We start from the raw sequence: 14,554 nt of genomic DNA, 5'->3' as shown, positions 1-14,554 counted from the left end.
TCATCTCTGACATCCTATTCAATTTTAGTTCTCTATCATGTCAGAAATCATACTTGTTTCATTTAATTTAGGTTTTTCACATTGGTGCAAAAATTTAGTACCTGCTCATAAGTAAAATGGTGTGGCAGAAGTGTTACATATGAACTTGCTTTTGATTCTTCTCATTTAATGACATTAAATACTGGAGTCAAACCTCAGGCCTTTTTCTTGGAGAAATGTCACAACACCACCTGGCAGATTTTGAGGGTGGAAAGGGGGAATTAATTGGGTTTTGGATGTCTTTAAAGTGCAATCCAAGTGAGAAGTGTTCAGGGCAGATAAAGGTGAAGAAACTATAAACGGTGTCATTCTATCTTTTGCTATAATGACTTTATTTTTCCTTTAGATACACTGTTTTTAGGGAGTCATTGTTGGAAATCCATGATGGTTTTGTTCAATATTGGTAGGAGAGAATTACAGTAATTGGTTTTAGAATGATTTTAGCTCATTTCACAGAAAAGTGGTTTTTTTTTTCTAACCATGTCAATCTAATTTCCTTTGAACTATCCTTATTGGGGGGTGACAACAAGGTTTTTTGGTTTTTTTATATATGATACTAAAATGCTGTGAGGTACAGAAGTAGAACCATAGAATCACACAATGGTTTGGTTGGAAGGGACCTTAAAAGATTGTCTGGTTTCAACTCCTCTGCCATGGGTTTGCACTAGACCAGATTGCTTAGAGCCTCATCCAGCCTGGCATTGAACCCTTCCAGGAATGGGCTATCCACAGCTTCTCTAGACAGCCTGTTCCAGTGCCTCACTACCCTCACAGTGAAGAATTTCTTCCTAATATCTAATCTGAAACTACTGTCCATCAGTTAAAGCCATTCCCCCATGTCCTGTCACTGCATACACTTGTTAAAAGTCACGCTCCAGTTTCCTTTAGGTGCTGGAAGGCTGTTTTAAGGTCCCTCTGGAGTCTTTTTCTTCTGCTGGTTTAATAACCTTATCTCTCTCACCCTGTTTTCATAAGAGAGGAGATCATCTTCATAGTCCTCCTCTGGATCCCGCTCCTGTGGGTTCACATCTTTCTTATATTGGGGCCCCCAGAGCTGGATGCAGCACTCCAGGTGGGTTCTCACAAGAGCAGAGGGGCAATCTGCCTTTACCTGGCCATGCTGCTTTTGATGCAGGCCAGGATATGATTGTTTTTTTCAACTGGAAGCATACATTGTTGAGACATGTCAAGCTGGCCATTCTTGGCCCAGACTGTATTTGTGCTTGGGATTGTCCTAACCTAGACACAGGATTTTGGATTTGACCTTGTTGAACTTCCTGAAGGTCACACAGGCCTACCTCTCAATCCTGTCTAGGTCCCTGTACATGGCATCCTTTCCCTCCAGCATGGCCATCACACTACACAGCTTGGTGTCGTTGGCAAGCTTACTGAGGGTGCACTTGATCCCACTCTCCATGTCATTGGTAAAGATGTTACAGTGCCAGTCCCAATAGCCACCTAAGGAATGCCACTGGTCTCCACTTGTACATTAAGCCATTGGCTGCAACACTGTGACTATCCAGCCAATTCTTCATCCACCAGGTGGTCTATCTGTGAAATCCATGTCTCTCCAATATAAAGACAAGGGTGTTGTGTGGGACAATGGGAAATGCAATGCACAGGACCAGCTAGATGATGTCAGTCACTTTTCCCTCATCTGCCAGTTCTGTAATGCTGTCATAGGAGGCCACCAAATTTGTCAAGCGATATTTGCCATTAGTGAAGTCATGTTGGCTGTCACCAATCACCTTATTTTCCATGTGCCTTAGCTTAGTTTCCAGAAGATCTGCTCCATGATCTTGCCAGACACTGAGGTGAGACTGACTGGTTTGTATCTCCCTGGGTCTTCCTTAATTACCTTTATAAAAATGGGGGTTATGTTTAATTTTCTTCCAGTCAGTAGGAGCTTTAGTGGAATGTTACGACTTCTCAAATGTGATGGATAGTAACTTAGCCACTTCCTCAGCCAGTTCCCTCAGGACCCATGGATGTATCTTATCATGTCCCATGGACCTCGGCTCCTTTAAGTTCCTTAAATGGCCTTGGACTTTGTGGTCTCCTACAGCAGACACTTCTTCATTCTTCCAGTCCCTGCCTTTACCTTCATTGAGTACCTCAGCCTTTTTCATGTCCTGGGTTACCAGGTCTCCCATATCCTTCCTGAGAAAACCCACATTTTCCCTGGTCTTTCTTTCATCACCAGTGTACCGATGGAAACTTTTTTGTTACCTTTGATGTCCTTGGCCAGATTTACTTGTGTCAGTTCCCTGACTGCTCAGACAATTTTTCTGTTCTTTTTAGGCTATCTGTCTCTACCTTCACCTTTTATAGGGTACCTTTTTGTGTTTGAGTTTGTCCAGGAGCAACTCCCAACTTGTCCAATGTCCAACTTGTTCATCCATGAAAGCCTCTTGGAATTTATGCCAAATTTCCTCTTGGTAGGGATGCATTGCTCTTGAGCCAGGAAGAGACAATACTTGAATTTCATCCAGCTTTCTTGAGCCCCTTTTCCCTCCAGGGCTTTAAGCCCATGGCATTCTACCAAGGAGATCCCTGAAGAGGGCCAAGTCTGCTCTCCAGCATTCCAGGGTAGTGAAGTTGGTGTGCATGCTCCTCACTACCCCAAGGATCTAGAATGTCACTGCTTTGTGGTCACTGTAGCACAGGTTTCACTTAAGCTTCGTGTTCCCCACCACGCCCTCTTTGTTGGTGAAAACAAGATGCAGCATAGTGCTTCTCCTTATTGGTTCCTCTGTCACTTGGAGAAGGAAGGGATCAATGTGTTCCAGGAGCCAGCTGGATTGCCTGTGTACTGCTTTGGCATCCTTCCAACAGATGCTGGGTTGTTTAATGTCCCCCATGAGGACCAGGGCTTGTGACCCTTGAGGCCATTCTGTTTACTGCAGAAGGTCTCATGAGGTTGGCCTTCCTGGTCAAGTGGCCTTGTAGCCGAACTGCATGAGAATGTAATCTTCCTGTCCTCCTTCCCATTCATCCTGAAGAGTTAACTTTCAATCAGCTCCTAATCCATCATGAGGTAGAGCTCCATACTCATTCACAGAGGGCAACACCACCTCTTCATCATCCCTGCCTGTCCTTCCTAAAGAGCCTGTACCCTTCCATTCCAAAACTCCAGTCATAGGATTTGTCCCAGTTTATTTCCATTATGTCAGTAAGGTCATAAGCATACGCATGTTATTCATGTGTCCTAAGGTGACTATGATGCTTGTATCTCCAGCTGTCTGTTCTATTTATGCTGGATATTAAGTTCTGAACATTTAAGACTGGTTCCAAGAGCAAAAAGCAGGGAAGAGCAATGCGCAGTTTGTTTTCAGAAGCTGCACCTGCTCCCCTGGATTCTCTCTCCTGGACTGTGTTGTCTGCAGAAGGGATAGTGGGATAGAGCTCTCCTTTGCTTTTAGTTAGCTTTTAGCTAGCTGAGGCAGAGAAGTTCCCCACACTGTGGCTTTTCTTTTTCTTAGAACTGATTTGCTCTGCTCTAGACTGAAAACCCAAAACAGCACCAGGAGCTCACACCTGTCACCCACCAGGGCCTGGCCCTTGTCATTTTCCAGTGCAGGAGGGACAGATAAGAGGCTGAGTGAGCGGAGCTACACCCCATGACAAGGACTTTCTGAATTTGTCATCTCTTCAGAACAGCAAGAGGTTTTATTGTTTAATATTATTAATTTTTATGCTTGTGAATACTTTGCTTGTTAAATAAACAGGTTTTTTTCCACTTTTCTCCAAGGAAATAATTTCATGAACCAGTATGGGGAGGGGCTGCTTGGATTTGCTTTCTAGAGGGACCCCTTTGGAAGTTTCCTCCCAAGTTTGCCCTAAACTAGGATAGCATGTTAGCCATAATATACTGAGCATACTGTTAACATGGTGTTCAGTATATTGAGTCAAAGTACAATAACTGCACATGGGGCTAATGAAATGTGGTAGGCATCAAATCTCCTGTTGTCTCTGATTTCTAAGTTTACATCTGGAAAATAATTCTCTTAACACACATCACAGTTTCCCCATGAAGACCTCCTTTTACACACAGTATTAGAAAAAAATGCCCCCAAAAATATGTGGTGAGATATTTTAATATTTGGTGATGTTTTCCATGTAAGATATCAGATCTTTTGCTTATGACACTATGTCTTCCAAATGGAACAGAACTCAGAAACTGGAAGCAGCAGCTATGAGATGAATAGGGAAGGAGGGAAGGGAGGACTTTCATAGTTTTTTTACAGAGATTGTAAAATCAGTTTAGCTGTTCTGGTTGTTTTTTAATTTTTTTTTCCTTTATTTTTTTTTTTTTTACTTGGATGTACCATAGATTTATGTGTGAGCTCTTCCTTTTTTTTCTTTTAGGACTTTAAACCAGAAATATTTATAATTGGCACACCTATCTCTTACAGTGGTTAGAGTGGTCACCCCATGCCAGTGTAGTAAATAATGTTGAAGTTTCAAAAGAAATGTCAAGCCTTCACTAAAACTTTAGGAATTTGAAGTTCAAGACTTAAATCTCAATGGGGCTGATAGTCTTGGTTAAGATTTTAGCTTGAATAATAGAATGTACTTTCAAAGCCCCTCTTTATACGTGTCCAGTCAGAGACTTGAAGCTGGGCTGTCCAGTCTCAAACAAATTTACCACAGTAGTTAGCCAGTGAAGGAGTTTATTTGTAATTTTAGTCCTAGAGCTGATGAATAGGCAGCAGAAAGCCGTATTTGGCTTGGGGGCAACCATTTTAAAGTTGTGGAGGGAGCATATGAAAACTTGAGTGTAATCTTTTATTGCATTCATCCATACAGACACTCTTTGTGTATACAAACTCATCTGTTTACCTGAGATGATTCTTTCAGCATAACTCATTTCAGCAGTCTTCCCCTTAAGTCAGAAGAAAAAGGAAACTGTGATCCTGCAAGCTGAAATAGTTATGTCAAGCTCTGTGCTTTTAGCTCTCTCTGTTTCCTCTCAGTACTAAAGTGGAGAGAGCTATTGCTTCTAGCAGAGTGAGAGAATATGAGACATTTCAGTAGAAACTTGAGAAACTGGAGAGCAAATTCAAAACATTAAAAAAGAAAGAGAAGAAAGCTTCTTGCTTCTTATTCCATATTCCACCTTATAGTGATCCTAGAAAAACTTGCAGACTACACCAATCCAATGCCCAGCTGAGAAGCACGTGAACAGAATCCCTTTTAACTGGCACACATTAGGTGTAAACCTCATTTGTGTCTGTATATGCAATTACACAAATAGGCTACTTAGTTGTTGTAGAAGGGTGGGTGCTGAGTTCAGCTTGTGTATGAACTTTCTGGTGAGCGCTTTCCCAAGTGCTCAGCTCATGCACCTCATAAAGTCTCTTTATACAGAGATTTCCAAGTGACTCCAAAGACTGTATTTTGTGTGTTTTGCCTTTTTCTATTTGGGTCTGTGTATTTTTGCTAAGTAGCAGTGGATGTGCTGAGACTGAAATAATAGTAATGAAAGTTCAGTTATACAGTTGTTTGTCCTGTGTATCGCCTTTAATCTGCTGAGAAGAACCTTGAAGTTTCAAACAAATCCATGGCTCATATGGGTTGAATTAATAGGTCTGCTTGGTCTATGTGTTAGTTCTTCTGACTGACAGATTTGTACTTTCAACACTGTGGAGATTTGATAGCTGACAAGATAAGTCAAGCTTTTCAATAAAAAAAAAAAAGTCAAATCTAAAGCCTATTCTCATGGAATAACTGTGAGCAGATTTTACATTGCAAGCATTATTGTTGGTGTAGGAGGTATGCCCTGGTAAAACTGTGTATGGTTCATTTAACTAAACAAGGTTTTGAAGGTGTTGTAATTTACACTCTGAAAACTTATAGCTCTTTCAAGGTGAGGTTTGTAACTAGAGTGTGTCTGGACTTGAATGACAAAAAATGTTGACAGTTATGAAACCGCCTCTCTAGTTCAAAACATCTTTCCCACAGCAGGATTTAGGGCCAATTTTTAGTTGTACCACTGCTGATAGTAGATTTTTTTGTAGTGATGGATTGGCTTTTTCCTTTTAAAAGGTTTATTTTAAACCTCCATTGATACAACTTAGCATGTTTTAAAGCCTTGAGAAGATTTTTTCATACAGTACTTTCAGAAAATTGCCAGCAGTTCGTTAATGTCCACTCAAGTGTCTGTTTTCATGAAAAAGCATAGAATGAGAGATTGGGTAAAAATGTAAAAAAAAGGGAGTAAGTGGTTAGCAGTGTACATCTCCATGGATATTGTACCTTGAAATAAACACTCTCTGTAGCTGAGTACTGTCATATAGACCTGAATATGCAGGATGATAGTGCAAAATTAATTAATTTTCCATATATTTTTGAAAAGTAGTTAGCTTATTAATAATTATTAATGGAATGAATAAGTACTTCTGAATGATTTTTTTTGTATGTGGGTATGTATGTATGTGCCGTTAGGAGGGGATTTCTTAGAAAGTACTTAAACTATCTGGAGAATTAAAGTAGTTTGTGTTAACTTTTTTTCTTTTGCAGGCTAATAACTCTGAGGTGGTTAAAAATCATGTAACCAGAAGTGTAAGTAATTCTATTTTATTTATTCTTTTTTCTTTTACTTGGCCTGATTTATTTTCCTGCTTGTGGCCATATCACATCTTCACAAAACATTCTTGCTAGCCATTTTCAAAGTACACACCTTGGTTTCTGTACTGTGTGAAATTAGCTTCTGATTAGGACCATTAGTGTTTTTTTCCACCACTGACTTTTTTCAGAAACAATGAAATGAACTCTGCATTCCTTGTTTTTAAGCAGGGGAGAAATAAAGGGAAATATTATAATCTTCATAGACTGAATTGTATTCAGAGGCATTCAGAAAGTCAGATTATTTTTTTCAGCAAGGATAATATTGATTCTTGTATTGTGTTCAATATGAAATTGATCTTTAAGCTTATATTTGTTCTAGTTGCTGTGCCATGTTATTTAAAAAACAGATTAGGTACTCTTTCCCAATGCTTTATTAGTATGGCTGTAGTACTCCTTTATTAGTATGGCTGTAGTACTCCTGGTAAAAGTAGTATTAATGACATTTATTGAGGAGCAGTAGAACCTGGTTATCTAGCTGATGCAGAAATTTCTGCAAATAGGAAGTACAGCTCATTTCAATACTGACAGCGCTTTTAAGTATACTTTTAGCACAATTTCTGTAAAATAAATAAGACAAAAAAGTAAAGTTTTTTTAAGTCCTTTGCAGTTACCTTTTAATAGAGATGTCAAATCTTGTAGATTTCTAAATAAATCATGAGAGATACATATAGTTAAGTATCTGCTATTAGGCAATTGTGATGCATGTGTTTGATTTGCCCCTGTGAAAATGAGGCTAAAATTTAAAAAGGGACAGAAGAAAGGTCTTGCAAGATGTACATGGTCTTCACTGATTTATTGTTCAATTTCAGACCAGCTCTCTATTGCAATAAATGAGCATTTATTTCACACTTGTTAGTCTCGTGTGCATTGCATTTATTTTGTGATGCTGTCTGTGGTTCAGTCCTGCAGGACTCTGCTGGTGCCACTCTGTTGCAGGGTGTGAAGAGTTCTGATCCCTGACTACCTATACTGTAGACAGGAGATACTCAAAGAGGTTATGTTTGTATTAGCAGTATAGTTAGTTTCCTTTGGCTGACAATAAATATTTTTCTACAACCAAGAGTATCTCTGTGTTGGATTCATGCTATTATCTACTCCGTTTCAGTAAAATTAGAATTATTCCTAATTGCTAGAATATATTTGATAATTGAGATCAGTTAAAGTGTCTAGTGACATGATTGTTCCTCCTTTCAGTTCACTGTTCTCATCCTTAACCAGACAAATTGACTAAAATGAAAAAATCAGAAAAGAGCAAACTTCTTAGTTATTTGCATGTGAATAATTGGTTTTGACGGCTGCTTATAGTGAAACAAACGTGAAGCAAAATAATGAGATCATTCTCTGATCTAGTTGCTAGCTGGAAGTCTTTAACATCTTTGTATTATATCTGAATACTTCAGAAGGTTTCCTGTTTTTACTGGTTGTTACACAAGCCAGGATCATATGTTTCTTAGCTTTTTTTTCTGTACATGTAATACTTTGTGCACAGCCATTTTGAAAGCAACTATAATAGCAAGCAATGTTTTTTCAGCTGTGCCTTTTATCTTACTGCATTTGCATTGATTATTATTTGACCATTAGTGAGCTTCCTGAAATTGTCAGTAGTTACTTTCTATGGACTAGTATATTCCAGGAGCAAAGGTTGACATGGCTTGACGTACAGAAGAAAGGTCCAATCTGAAACACAGACTTCTGTTTGGAAAAGAGAGGAGGTGTAAAGCTACAAGTCTGGGCAATTCATAGAGTGCTGCCTCCAGGCAGTGGGCTGGGATGCAGCCATGAGATGAGGCTTGCATGAGGCTCTTGCAAGTGTTTTTCTGTGACTGCAGTACACATCCCATCTGTGTGATGCTAATGGGAGGTGCATCCCTTGTCTTTCTGTTCTTACTTCTAAATCTGTGCCATGCTTGTTCTCCTTTTCTTTTTATTAACTAAATTAGAAGAAACTGCTTTAACTGTTTTGTTTTTTCTCTGGGATTTCTTCCCTTCTCTCTCTCCTTTGCATATTATTTCATGGCATCTGGTTTAGGAAAGAAAAACTCTCTTGCTTTTTCCTGGCAATGTGTTTGCTAATGGAATATTTCTAGTGCCACCCCTTACTGCTTTATAGGAAAGCTGTGTGAACACCAGCCAAGACAGTTTTGATTAGGCTGTGACACTACCTAGATTTCAAAATTTTATTAGCTTTATTCTAGTGTTCAGGTTAGCTCTGAGGCATGGATAGAACATTCTTGCTTGGGAAATCAGAAGTACATTTTTTTACATTTAAAGGGCTTCCTCATGGAATGTTATTTTATTCTTAATATTAACATATTAACATATTTTGAGCAACTAAATTGAAATTTAGAACTAAAGCTTCAGAAGTATGATTTTCTAAATGTGAGCATGTATATTTGTAAAATTATACACTAAGTAAGACACAATTATACCTTATTCTCACATGAATAATGATTTTACATGCATTCAGTATTTTCTTAAAAGTCCTTAGTAGCAGAGATGCGCTATGTGCCTTCTCTCTGTTATGAAAAAAGACCAAACGATGAATAGACAGCCCAACTGTACAAGGAACTTTAAGGCCATGAGCAGGGCTATTTTCTTGAATCTAAGTAAGTTGGAAGATAATCTTTCTGCCCTAGTTAGTTCCTTCTTGCCCTGGCAGATTGGTAGGTAGAACTCTATATCCAAGGGCCCAACAAACTTATTAAAATTGGGGTGGATTACAAAGCCCTACAGTGAACTTCTTTGGAGAGCCTGAAAGTTTTGGCTGAAATGTTGTAGGAAAGAATCATGGTAGCAGCTTTGCCAGCAGCTAAGAGTCAGAGAGAAAGCAAGCTGGGATTTATAACTTCTGTGGACACTGCAACTTGCAAGGGTCATATCTGTCTAGACTCCTGCTGTTACACCACACAGGGGAACAGATCAGGATTTTTATGGACCACAGTATACAAAACAAAACTATAGTTGCTCTCAAACAAATAGCTACTTGCAGTAGAAATAAATCTGTTCTGTGGAGTCAACTAAAACAATATTTTTAATTAATATTTAATATTTACTACAGGAATTGATACACAATAGCAGAGAGACATTTTTATTTACAAAGCATGAATGTTTTCTGCACTTGGAATCATTCTAAAGCCAGAGGCCAAAAGATTATGCAAATTATGATTCTCATCCAAAACATCCAAACATGTTCCACTGTGTCAGTAGGAATTATTATGGTGAGCAGTCCAATGACAGTGTAGTTCATTGCCCTTTTTCTGCAGTATGCTGGAATGTATAGAACTGTCACACTGTGCCTTGGAATAAGTTGGAGAATTTCTTCTGATTCCTGTCCATGGTTTGAGAAATGAAAATACAACACAGATCTGGTTCAAATGCATTCAGGTATCCCGCTGATGAGTCTTTTTATTTGTGTTTTTATTTATGCTATTTGAATGGTGAACAATCACACGGAAAAATAGTTTCATAAGATGATTAAAATCTGTGTAAAACCCATATAATTTTATGCAGGTTAGCTAATCAAATTCTCTGTTGCTTATAGCAGTATTAAAAATAGGCACAAATAAAATACTTATATCCAAAGTAGGTACATGTCATTCTTTCAAAATGTCCTAATACCCTTAAGTCACAGATTTATCATTGATTTACATTTCAGATCGTTGTAGTTTCTGCTCATTGATTCTTATACCTGTTAACGCTGTCATTCAATAAGGAGCCCAGGAGAGAAACAGATGAGCTACGTGAGTGCATGTCAGATCTTGTAGCTCTGAATTTTCAGTAGTGCAGTTCCTCAAAGGAACATATATATATATATATATATATATATGGTTGATGTACAGCTGACTCAGCTGTTGAGAACAACCCAGTCCTTGAAACCAGGTTTTCTTATATTCTTCTGAGATAACTTTTAAGAAGATACTGTATCATTCTACTAATACTACCATATTATAGTTCAGTGCCAGCAATGAGGTCTTAGGAAAGGCAACTACTTAATTTTTCATTTGGCTTCCTTAGCCTGACTTTGATTCTAGTCTCAAAAGGGGCAAGTCATAATCCCTTGTAGTATTTCTAAGCCCACATGTGGCCCACATGTTTAGTTTTACTTTGGTATTGGAAACAGTAGTTCACATATTAGGTTTTTGATTTACTTACTTTTCCAGAGCTGTGTAGTAACTAAGTGTACTGCAAAAATGAAAATGAATTTATCTAGTGCAAAACTGAGCTCCTTTTATCCTTTGACCTTTTCATAATCTTTCTGGTGTTAGAATCTCTACCACAGAGGACTTTAACCTATGAAGTATGTAGGCCTAGTGAGGTTTGTAAGCCTACTGGCTGTAACCCAAGTTTTCTTATTATGTTCTTGGAAAAGTGAAGAATGATCATCTAGCTGAGACAGTGACTTTTTTTACAGGTACTTTTTTTTTTTCAGGCACTATTTTTTAGTTGATTTTCTCAATTTCTTTGAGAGACAGCCTTTCATCATAGGACAGGGCATGCAGATTTAGTAGAGAAGTTATTCCTTATTCCTTCTGTTTCTGAACTTTCAGAGTTGTCTCAATGCCATCTCTGTGCCACATGATGTGAGCTGGCCTGTACATGACCTTTGTCATGTTTTTTCTCTGAAGCTGTGAAGCAGCTCAAAGTAAGATTATAAAGGTATGAGATGCTGTTTGCTGCATGGGACAAGCACAAGCTTGCTATTTGAAACAAGCCAGGTGATCCATGATGAAATTTACCCTCTTTAGTGTCAGAAGAAGGTGAATAAACAGGGCTGATCTCAAAAGTCTGTTTTGTTCAGTCTGTGCTTTAGTTTAATTGGACTGCTTGGCTCACTTTCTACACTTGCATTGGCAGCAGGCTGTACTGGGAAGCTTATGTCTGGTGACTGTTTTCACCTGGTGAAAGTGATACAGAACTAAATATGGGACTATTAGCTTCTGTAGCATGCCTTGGCTGTAGGGGACTCTGGGATGGTGTCGTATTTGATACTGGCCCAATGCCAGGCACTCATGAGAGTCACTTGCTCACGCTCCCCTGCCACAGCTGGGCAGAAGAGAGGGAAAAAAAATTAACAAAGGCTTCATGAGTTGCGATAAGGACCAGGAGAAAACACTTCAAGTGCAAAACAGGCTCAACTTAAGGTTGCAAAGTGAAATTTATTACTAACAGAATCAGAGGGGGATAATGAGAAGCAAAATAAGCCATTGAAACAGTGTTTCCTCCCAGCCCCTCCCTCCTTCCCACTGGCAGCGCACAGGGACAGGGCATGGGGATTTTGGTCAGTTCATAACTGAGATTTTCTTCTGCTGCTCTTGGAGAGGAGTCCTTCCCGTGTGAGATTGTGGGGTCCTTCCCACATGAGACAGTTCCCCATTAACCTCTCCAACATGGGTCCACTCTCAAGAGCAGCAGCCTACTGCACCTGCCGCAGTGTGAGTCCCTCCAATAGGCAGACAGTCCTAAAGCTGCTGTGGTGTGGGTCTCTTTCCATGGGGTGCAGTCCTCCAAGGACAGGCTCCTCCAGCCTCTGGATCCTAGAGCAGCTCCTGCCCCTTCTTCTCCACTGACCTTGGTGTCTCCATGTTGTTTCTTTCACTTGTTCTCCCTTCCTCCTCTTCTCTGACTAGGAGCAAAATCTGTGGGTTTTCCAGCAGCTTCCCACAGGAGCCATCTTTGTGGCCTCCCTGCTACCAAAAATCAGGCTGTACAAAACCAATACAGATGGTTTTGTCTGAGGACTGAATTTTTGAGAAACTTGGCATAACAAGCTCTGTGATGAGCCCAGTACTATATGCAGGAACCAATGGCTGTGAAAGACTCAATAAAAAAAAGTGTGTTTCAAAGGAGGGAGTTGTGTAGCTTGAGTTTTTACTGGAAAAAGGCAATGACATAGTACCTTGAATGCAATGAATTTGTTTATTAAAAAAAATCTGTGACTGGAGAGAAGATGGTTGTTTTTAGAGACACTATTGCCTTTACCTGCTGGCTTTCACACAGCTGCAGGTAAATTTGACCAAAAGGTTCCTCGCACTTGCATATGTAGGGATAACTTCTATGTGTTATTGTTTGGAATATAAATATTATTTAAAGCTGAATAAATAGGTGAATAGAAGGTGTTTACTTTTTTGAAAACTGTTCCTTATATGACTGGTTATATTGTCAAGTATACTGGTTAGCATTGCCAGGCAGTCCCAGGGAAGCAGGGGCACAAGAATCATGGGGAGTAGTTAACAGAAGAATAATCTCAGGGTGGTCTGTCCTACTCACAACATATCAAGCACTAGTTTCACTGAATCTATCATAGTTACAACTCTAAATTTTTAGCCAAGTGTGGTTAGAGCACCCTATATGGAACCATTTTTCATTGCCTGGCATCTTCTCTACTGCTGTTAGTTGTCGGGAAGTTAAAATCATACCTAGCTTTTTGAGATTTTCTGTGTAATTGTCCATTCTGGGATATGCCAAATGGTATTTGCTGTCTTGGAAGGTTAGTCAAAATTTTTGCCATTATCCCTCCAATGTGTAGCAAGCAGAAAACTGTCTGTTTTCGCTTGGATGGTGATGTTTTGCCTTTGTGAATGGTCTGCCTTGTACTGCTGAATCCTGTTTCGGGAAACTTGTATTCTGATGGTTTGGTGACACAGTATGCATATAGTAAATATATCTCACTAATGTTTTTTTTTGCTAGTGGTTTGCATTATGTTATTGTTCATATGCTTATACACTGCATGCTTCTAGGATTTATGCTAGTTTATATGGCACAACAGTGTGAAATAGAGAATGATTTTATCACTAACTTTCTTACCAGAGGAAGCTGTCTGATTATTCAGGATACATGACAGTTTAGTCATCAAATTTTTAGTAAAATAGCAGAAGTACTTCTTAAGCAATGGATGCATCTGTGACTAACAGAAACCAAGGGAGTGTAGAGTCCTGCTTCTAATTGCTTACTATAAAACCAGAACAAAATATGCCAAAAGCTATGTCTTGAATTTCAGTTATAGTTATTTACTTGTTTTGGCCCCCTTTTTTACCTATCTATCTGTATTGTCTAAAGCCTTTAGAATTCTAAGAAGGGATTGGGTGAAAAGAGGCTGAAAATACCATGAAGTTTCCTCATCTTCTGTTGTCATAGAAACTAATGAAACTGGGATCAAACACTGACACGAGGTGCATCTTATGTGATCAGTTGTGCTTTAAAATTTGCCGGAACAGTTCACTTTCAGAAATTCTGAAAGAAAACATGCCACTTTCATGCTTGTATATGTCCTAGTTATTCCCAGATTTTGATACACAGCATCATTTTATGGAGAGTTCTAAGGCGTCTTCCATTCAAACACAGTTTATTTGGTTTGGGAGTACTTGTTTTGTGTAGCCAAAATAGATAGGGTTTATCAGTTTTCCAGCTCTAACCCTTAATAAATAAGCTTTTATGTGTGTGTGTCTGTATATTAAGTATGAATACAGGGCAGGGAAGAGGCGGAGGAATACTCTTATTAATTTACTAATGCATGATATTAAATTTAACTTCTGATTTTCTGTATTAAAACATAGACATATCTAAGTGCTAAATTAAAAAATATACAAAATATGTGAATTTAAAAACATATATAATAGAATAAACACAAGCTAAATATATATATACACATAGTTAAATATAAAGTGAAAATTGTTATTTATTTTTATTTAATGTTTCTATAGTAGTAGCTGCCTTTTTGTAGTTTTTTTTTTTTTTTTTTTTTTTTTTAGAAATTGTAATTAGTTTCTGCTAAAGTAGCCACACACCCAGACTTTGCACCAAAAAGCATCTTGGTTTTTTTTTTTCCCCCCCCCTCCCTTTAAAGTGGTTTAGTGCTTTTTTTTTTTTTTTNTTTTTTTTTTTTTT

The 14,554-nt window shown here is 38.6% G+C and overlaps 1 protein-coding gene across 6 annotated transcripts in view; it reads left to right on the top strand.

Annotated features, from left to right (window-relative positions):
• Positions 1 to 14,554, top strand: part of TNS3 (tensin 3) — a 166,131-nt gene that overhangs the window by 52,677 nt on the left and 98,900 nt on the right. For all 6 annotated transcript variants that reach the window (XM_015618189.3, XM_015618188.3, XM_015618184.2 and 3 more), the window contains one exon: positions 6,562 to 6,603. Coding sequence is in view for 1 of the 6 variants with exons in the window: in XM_033511984.1 (XP_033367875.1) it covers positions 6,562 to 6,603 (42 nt within the window). In the remaining 5 variants the exon portion in view is untranslated. The remainder of the gene's footprint in view (positions 1 to 6,561; positions 6,604 to 14,554) is intronic.

Source organism: Parus major, chromosome 2, assembly GCF_001522545.3.
Source record: "Parus major isolate Abel chromosome 2, Parus_major1.1, whole genome shotgun sequence".
NCBI lineage: Eukaryota > Metazoa > Chordata > Aves > Passeriformes > Paridae > Parus > Parus major.
Note: the sequence above shows the minus strand (reverse complement) of the source record. Positions and strands in the feature narration are given on the sequence as shown.